Below are 8,134 nucleotides of genomic sequence, written 5' to 3'. Positions count from 1 at the left end.
GGCGCTCAATCTCTTCGCGAATTGCACACGCACACGGCGCCAAAAAAACGTGCCACACTTTCACCCCCCCCTCACCTCCTCCCTCGCAGCTTATCGGCTGCAGGGCCGACGAAGTGTGGCAGTGAGCACCGCAGCGCCCCTGCAAGCAGCCTCTGACGCCCACCCCCCAAGCAAAAATACACACATGGTTACAAACCCAACGCTCCCTTGTGTATGGGGGGGGGGGGGCAGTTAAGACACAAACGCATCATAAGTTCAAAGTAGAAACGAGTCAAAACAATCGTGGGTAAATGTGTCCATGCAACATTTTCACACTTTAATGGAGAGATGCAGCTGCAAGCATGTGAAACCATATTCAGTACACACTCCTACATACAGTAACAAGACGATTCAATAAAAGATCTGTGACAAAAACACCAAACACCAAACTAAAACATGCTTTTTTTTTTTCCAACACAAAGCCTAACTTCACGTTGTGTTCTGCGCAGGAGGTGCTCTTCCCCTGGCCTCCCTTCGCCTGATGGCCTCCCCCCTGCAGCTGACGTACTCCTACATATGGCAGGTCATACGGCAGAGAAACGTCAAGTTGTACGGGAAAGTGGAGGAGTTTGTCACCATGGTGACGAGGACCGTCCCCGAGCTCATGAGTTTCAAGCAGACGGCCCAGCTCGTGTTGGGGTTGAGAGCAAGGGTGAGAGTTTATCATCTGCTGTCTGATAGCAGACTGCAGTTTATCCAAGCAGGGAATTTAACTGGATGGAGATTTTATTTTTTAAACTAATCAATGATCCATACTCGCAGCTCTACATGCAGCTTCTATTCCCGTATCTGTGAATTTAGTATCTGTGAATTTAGTGTCTGTGAATTTAGTTTGTCTCATTCGTCTCAGCAGAATTTGTGCGATCTTCAATATTGTGTTTGAGGAAAAAAATGATTATTTTGAAAGACCTAGTCAGCATGTCCAAAATGTGTAATCCCTATTATGAAAGCAAATAACTGCAATGCTACTTTATGTTGTTTTGTTTTGATGTATGTTGTGGTTTATCATATGTCTGTAATCCCTGTCTTTTCATGTACTGTAGATCATTTTGGATTTGCTTCACAAAGAGGGACCACCGGACACTAGGGCTATACAAACTCTCATAAATAAGTTGAAGGTCTCTGCATCTACAGGGGTAAGACTGGGAATTATCTTTTCCTGCGAAACACAGTTATATAACATATAATACATGAGTTAAAGCGGAGTTCACGATATTTCCTGTGTTACAGAAGGATTCAGAAGTGGAGAAATCTCAAACAAACTTCATGGTGCTGGTCCAGAGTCTCCTTAAAAGTCCTGCTGAAAGGAAGCGCTTCTTCCAGGTTTCCACATCAGTCTTAACGTGTTATTTAAGTGTTTGGTTGTCAGCACAAATACATTTTAAATACACACTCGCAGCTTTGTGTCTGTACTTATATGACGACCTTTTGTCGCTCCTAACGTTGTCGTTATAACCAATCTCACAGCCAGCTGCTGTCATTAACCTGTATTGTTGATTATGTTGTTTGATGATGTTGTGATCATAAAATAATTATCTTCATCAGCAGCTTGGCAATGACATCTGGTCAACATAGTATTAATTATGCATTGTCTGCCAGCGGAAAACAGTAAAATGTGTAAATGAGAACAACTGTACTGTGAAGTTGGAAATAATAAAACACAGTGCATATAGAGATTTAACAGAATACAATTAATTTAAGTTTTTGAGTTTACAGTTTCAAAGCCCTGATGCTGTTTAAGTCATATATTTCTCTCTCTGCAGGAAGTGTTCCCTGTTCACTACGGCACAAAGTTCGATACAGCTCTGCAGGCTCTGGTTGCAGGTCTTGTTTGCAAACTGGAGCAACTTCTTCCTGTTCCCAATCTGTCCCAGGTATGCACATACATACTGTCACTGCATCTGGACATTTGCCCTGGGGCAGTGATAGCAAGCTGGGCTACTGGTTGCAGACAGGAAGGAGCTTTTATCTGGTTGACCCCCTTGATTCGAGTGGGCAAAATGGTTTGCGCAGAGGACAGGGGTTCCTCTCAGCTCCACAGGTGTTCTGTAGTTGAAAAAACAGTCTAAAGCGAAAATAAAGTTCTTCTGTAGGTGATCAGTAACATACATTAGAGTGTCTTTAAAAGCCTTTTAGAATTAAATGCATCAAACTAATTTAACTATTTTACTTATATCTATTTTACCAATCATTTGTTGCTCTAAATACATTCAACAATGTAAGAATCCAGTGTCTCTCTAATTAGACTAATGTCAGACATTTAACATAATATAATTGGAGAAAATCATTTCAGGATCTGGATTAAGGATTTTATTTTGGTTATAAATGTGATCCAACCTAAAATTAAATCTATACTGCAAAGTTATTCATTATTTCCATTCCCTGCCTTCCACCTCAGCTTGGTACCATGATCTCAACCGAGTCCACTGTCCTGGAGGCGTGTGGGGGCTTGATCCCTGAGTCCAGGGACCTCAAGACTCTCCTCCTGCACCAGCAGGCCAAGGGACTCCCCGGTGTGAAAGGTATACTTTAGGTTCTTTGTTTGAACATATGATGAAACATGACTTAAATAATATTAAATCAATAAATTCAGCATATTTGACAAAGTCTTCTCCGTCTGTGCAGCAACTATCTCGTCCTCGGTGGGCGACTGTGTGCTCTCTTCACTCGCCTTCCGGCCTAAACCAGTGGAGCCGCCTGCACCGCCAGAATCACCAAAGGTCACTCTGAACGAAACAAGCCCAGCCTCCTTCAGTGACACTGAGGACTTGGGGGTGATGTCCGATGACTCCGATGGCAAAGCAGCCACTGCTACTGGATCCCAGAGAAGAGGGCAGTACAGTCATAAAACCACTGATGGCAGTACCGCAAAGCAAAAGAGTGTCACAACAACAGCTCACACTGAGAATTTGGTGCAAGAGAAGAGTAGCGCACAGCAACAGCCTGCCACACCTCTACAACGCAGAGAGGAAGATGGGACCCCGGCAGGGCCACAGAAGCCAGAAGCACAGCGGGAGCTTCCCTTGAAGTCAATCCCCTTCAGGGTAGTTCAAATGCCGATCAAAACCCCCTCCACCGGACAGAATGCAGGCAGCGCAGGATCAAAAGACGGCCAAAAGCCCCAGACTCAGCGAGTCACATTGCATCAGTGGGTGTCGCAGATTGCCACTAACTCGCTCTCGCTCCCAGCCCTGCCGCCGCTTCCTCCAGCCAGGTTTAGCTCAGGGGACGACATGAAGCCAAGCATAAGAAGAAAAAAGCAAATCAGGCCTCCGGCTGACAGATTCACTTGTGGCGTGTGCGATAAGAGCTTCCCATATCAGTCCAAGCTAATGGACCACGAGCGCATTCATACAGGAGAGAAGCCGTTCATTTGCACCGCATGCAACAAAAGCTTCAGAACGCAGGCGTTCCTCAACAACCACCTGAAGACCCACAGCACGGTGCGCCCTTACGCCTGTGGCCAGTGCGGCAAGTGTTTCACCAAACTGCAGAGCTTGACGAAGCACATGCTGGCCCACAGCGGCCAAAAGCCCTTCTACTGCAACATCTGCAACAAGGGCTTCACACAGTCCACCTATTTCAAAAGACACATGGAGTGCCACACAAGCCAGATGACGTTCCCCTGCAAGCACTGCAACAAGAGCTTCCCGACGGCTTTCAAGCTGTCCAACCACGAGCGCTGGCACACCAGAGATCGCCCTCACATGTGCGAGCGTTGCGGGAAGAGATTCCTCGTGCCCAGCTTGTTGAAGAGACACATGGGCTACCACATTGGCGACCGTCAGTATCTCTGCTCCCAGTGCGGAAAGACCTTCGTCTACTTGTCTGACCTGAAGAGGCACCAGCAGGACCACGTGCCCAAAGCAAAGATCCCGTGCCCTGTTTGCCAAAAGAAGTTCTCTAGCAAGTACTGCCTGAGGGTTCACCTGAGGATCCACACCAGAGAGAGACCCTACCGCTGCTCCATATGCGACAAGAGCTTCACCCAGGTCGGGAATCTGAAGGTCCACATCAGGTTGCACACCAACGAGCGACCTTTCAGCTGCGACGTGTGCGGGAAGACCTACAAGCTGGCGTCCCATCTGAACGTCCACAAAAGGACTCACACGTGCAAGAAGCCCTGGACGTGCGACACGTGCGGGAAGGGATTCTCCGTCCCCGGCCTTCTTAAGAAGCACGAGCAGTTGCATACAAGGGACGCTAATCCTGACTTCTCCGTTAAACGGAGACACAGGGGTAAGCACAAGAAGCACTCCCTCAAGAGGAAGTACGACGAGGAAGACGAGGGTAGCGATGATTATTAATTTAAAGAAACATATTTCATAACTAGAAGGGCAGTCCTCCGCCAAGGTGTTTTTGTTTGAGGTGGCTGTTTATGTTCTGGCTTATGTTTAGTCACTTTGCCATAGACACAAGTGTTACAACTGACCTACCTATGAAAAATATTTCACATATCCGCTCCAGGATTTCTATCCACTCTTTTCACCACGTTCCATGAAAATGGGGCCAATAGTTCTTTCATAATCCTGTTCACAGACAAACAGCACCCAAAACATAACCTCCTTGGCAGGGGTCAAGGCTGACCACTGATATAATTAAAATTGGCTAATTCAGAAAACTACTACATAAGTGAGCCTTTAAACCATGTAAAGGTGTCAAGTGTTTTCGGGGTTCGTTACCTTGTGAAGGTGATCTAATCACCATGATGGTTTGGGTCGTGAAAACAGATTTTGAATGATGTTTGGATACGTTTTTTTCCCCTAATCACTGAGTTTAAAGAATGCTAATTTGAGTTATAATGGGTATTTGCTGGTGGCCATGCCAGCCAGAGCATCTGAACTAATAAAGACCAGTGTTTCACTCATCAGTGCTGTTTTACATATAACTAGGTGATGACGTGACGAAAGTGATTTAGGTGATAGAGTTACCGTAAGCTGTCCCATTTTGAGATAAAAAAAAAGGTAGCAATACAACTTTTTTAAAATCATTTTCTGATCTTTGTGTGAGTTGTAAATAGTTGGTAATAATTTTCATTACAAAAAAACAACCTATGATGGTGTAAAATAAACATTATTTTCCAAACATTGTGCTTTTCAGGACGCTCCCTGAATATAGCCAGCATTTGAGAGAAGGGCATCATGTAAACAATAGAGTGAAAGTATTTCAATGCATGTGACTGTAGATGATCTGTCTTCTATTGTAATAAAATGGTGTAGTGTCATTAGGAAACATTTTACTTTACTGTATGTTTGTTGAAAGTGTAGTGAATTAAAACTACTTTTACCACACTTTTTTTTATGTAACCTCGACCTGTAAACATAACTCTTGCTTTTGTTTTAGAGTAAAAATAGGGTGATTTGTGTTTATTAGGATTTCACCAGCAGTAGACGCTGTTTGTTGCTCTAGTGGTATTGAATTAACACATTGAGAAAACATTGAGAATTTAAATTTACATGGACATGTATAGTAAACATATAAATGTGTGATGAGGTGCTTGTGTTTCCCATTACCTATCCTATTGTGAACATCGGTGTATATAAGGCGGTTATATGTATTCTCAATATTTTTTTGTTTTGCAGAAAAATAAAAACATAACAAAATGCTGTTGTCTTATTGGTTTGTTGTCTTGTGTAGTTTACTGTACCTCCACTGCAGTCTAGACAAAACTGCTCATTAACCCTGAAATGGGACATAAACCACTATGTTAAGTCAAGCTATGAGAATATATAACCATGAAAAGTCAAAACAAAACAAAACAAAAACTTCCACCAGCCTCCTCTCTTAGTTATTGGTTTCATGAACAAAAAGAAAGAAAACAACGCTTTTCAAGGTGTCTTATGCAGATATATTAAATAAAAAAGAAACTTTTTTGTTAAAACATATATTTATGTAACAATAATATTACAGATAATGCTATTGTTTGTGGTAGATTAGTGTTAATAACAGAGACATCGGTGCATTTGAATTTACATTTTATTGCCTGTACCGATTCTTTAAGTTATATTTCTCTTACAGATTCACTCGCCTTCATACGCTGAGATCACCCTCAAGACCCAGCTTTCTACTCTGTTCAAGTAGAAGATTTTTCTTCTAGCTAAAGTAATTTAACTTTAAAATAGAGATTAAGACTTATAAACAAGGTAGCTCATCCTGTCAAATGAAGAAAAATCTTTGTTGATTTATTGTAAACACATTTATACAGAATTTATACATTTATAAGTTGGGTTCTCCAATAATGCCTACATGACAGAAAAAAATACTTATATTTAAAGCACATTATACGACATTTTAAAACAATGGCCCGATATAACGGTTTGGTCAATATTATGGGCAGATATTGGCCGATCACAGACATATCGATACTGGCATATACTGTATGTCATTCAATATGCGCTGATATTGCATAATGCAAAAAGGCTTATACTTTTTACAGTAGAGTTAATTAATTCCTTATTTTTTTAGTGACTAGAATTGGCTGACAATGTAGCCTATATGTTAAATTATTTAACATGTTAAAGAATATTTAACTTAAATATTCCTTAATAAAGTTATTGGCATGGTTATATTGGTGCAAAAAAGGGAATTTTGCCCTCTAAAATCAGATCCCTATCAATTTTTAAAAAATGAGGCAGAAGCTTGTGATTCAATGATGAATGAGTGTTTTTTAAGGCACAGTCTCTCAAAACCACCTAAATAAAGTTTTCGATACATACATTGTGAGTAAAACTAGGTTAATTGGTCTAAATGTTGGCTATAGAACACCATCTTTAATTGTGGATTCACTTCAAAGTTTAATTTAACATTCTTAAAATGTACTTAGTTTACCTACTTTAATGCCTTGATGAATAATTAATCTACTGCTTTTACAGATATGCCCTTGTGCTGTCGGTCAAACGGAGAGGTCCAAGCATTGTTGACACTGGGTAAATCCCAAACAACCGCACCCGTACATTATGGGTTTGCCATTATGGATGTCGTTCAGAAGCTTCACTGCTCAGTCAGTCGCAGTCAGTCCTGGATGTGGACACTGATACTCAGCAGAAATAAATAAATAAAAAAAAGACAAAATAGCAGTTGTCATCATCTGAAGATTGTTTTCTGATTTGCTTTCATTTTCATTTTTGCAATTTCAAACCAGCTACAGCAGGTGTTGCTAGAAAACACATCAGCTGCTCGCTTGTAAAGCAAAGCACTTAGTGATGCCTCTACAAAAAAGAAAAGAAAAGATTGTTGTGTACTGAATGTTGTTATATACATATTTCTGCCAGACCAGAGAATCCTACAAGGTCAGGGTTTTGGTGATTTCTACCAGTGAGTTAGGTGACTCCCTGCTTCCTCTAAATGGAACTCATTACAGAGTCATTTAAAGTTGAGTTTGACGGTTTATCTGCAACTTTGAGAGCTGCTACAATATTAACCAGGTTTCATTGCTTTTAACAGACGTGTTGCGGGCTGTTTGGACATCAGATGAAGTCAAAGTGTTGCTCACCCGATTGTCGGAGGAGAGCGTCCAGGAGCAGCTCAGATCTACTCAGAGGAAGGAGAGAGTGTTTGCTCAGCTGAGTCCTGACCTCGCTACTCAGGGCTTTGATAAGACCAACCAGCCAATGCAGGGCAAAGATAAGACAAAAGTACAGAAAAGACCTTAGCGGTGTAAGCAATTGGTGGCTCATTGGCTTTATACGGCGGAGAGTGATGGTTAGTGGGTTTTCCTGAGTGGGAAAGTGACAATTATCAATTATTGCAATTGCAGATTTATGGGGGAGAAATCTACAGTTTTGTTGAAATTGTTCACATACATTTATATGCAAGTTAAGTTTGCTCTATAATTTCAAGTTGGGTTATTTTATGCCTTCTTATCCCATTTGCAGGTTGTCTGCCTCATCATTGTGTCTCCTGGTTCCTGGCGATGTGTGCCTTTGCCTGGCAGGTGGTTCAGTGCTGTAATCTGCTACACTATGGAAAGTCAGGTGCAATCCTTGCTCAGACTAAGGGCAAGGGTAACAAGGAAAACATAGAAGCATTTATACAGTTTTATGTAAGGTAAGGTTTTATGTGTCAGTGGAGTGGATTTCTTAAAAATAATGACTCC

At 41.7% G+C, this 8,134-nt stretch overlaps 1 protein-coding gene across 2 annotated transcripts; it reads left to right on the top strand.

Annotated features, from left to right (window-relative positions):
* The first annotated feature begins 491 nt into the window (after positions 1-491).
* si:dkey-14d8.1 (zinc finger protein 37) lies at positions 492-5,157 on the top strand. Of its 2 annotated transcripts, none has more exons than XM_035681358.1 (6): positions 492-691; positions 1,083-1,175; positions 1,273-1,362; positions 1,803-1,913; positions 2,438-2,561; positions 2,665-5,157. In XM_035681358.1, the coding sequence occupies exons 1-6, from the start codon at positions 521-523 to the stop codon at positions 4,344-4,346; spliced, it is 2,271 nt and encodes a 756-aa protein (XP_035537251.1). In that variant the 5' UTR covers positions 492-520; the 3' UTR covers positions 4,347-5,157. The 2 variants fall into 2 exon arrangements, with proteins under 2 accessions (XP_035537251.1, XP_035537242.1); XM_035681349.1 differs by having other exon boundaries at positions 1,270-1,362.
* The last annotated feature ends 2,977 nt before the right edge of the window (positions 5,158-8,134 follow it).

Source organism: Morone saxatilis, unplaced genomic scaffold (assembly GCF_004916995.1).
Source record: "Morone saxatilis isolate NCDOM2014 unplaced genomic scaffold, NCSU_SB_2.0 Contig10, whole genome shotgun sequence".
In the NCBI taxonomy this organism is placed as follows: Eukaryota; Metazoa; Chordata; class Actinopteri; family Moronidae; genus Morone; species Morone saxatilis.
This window is presented reverse-complemented; position numbering and strand designations above follow the sequence as displayed.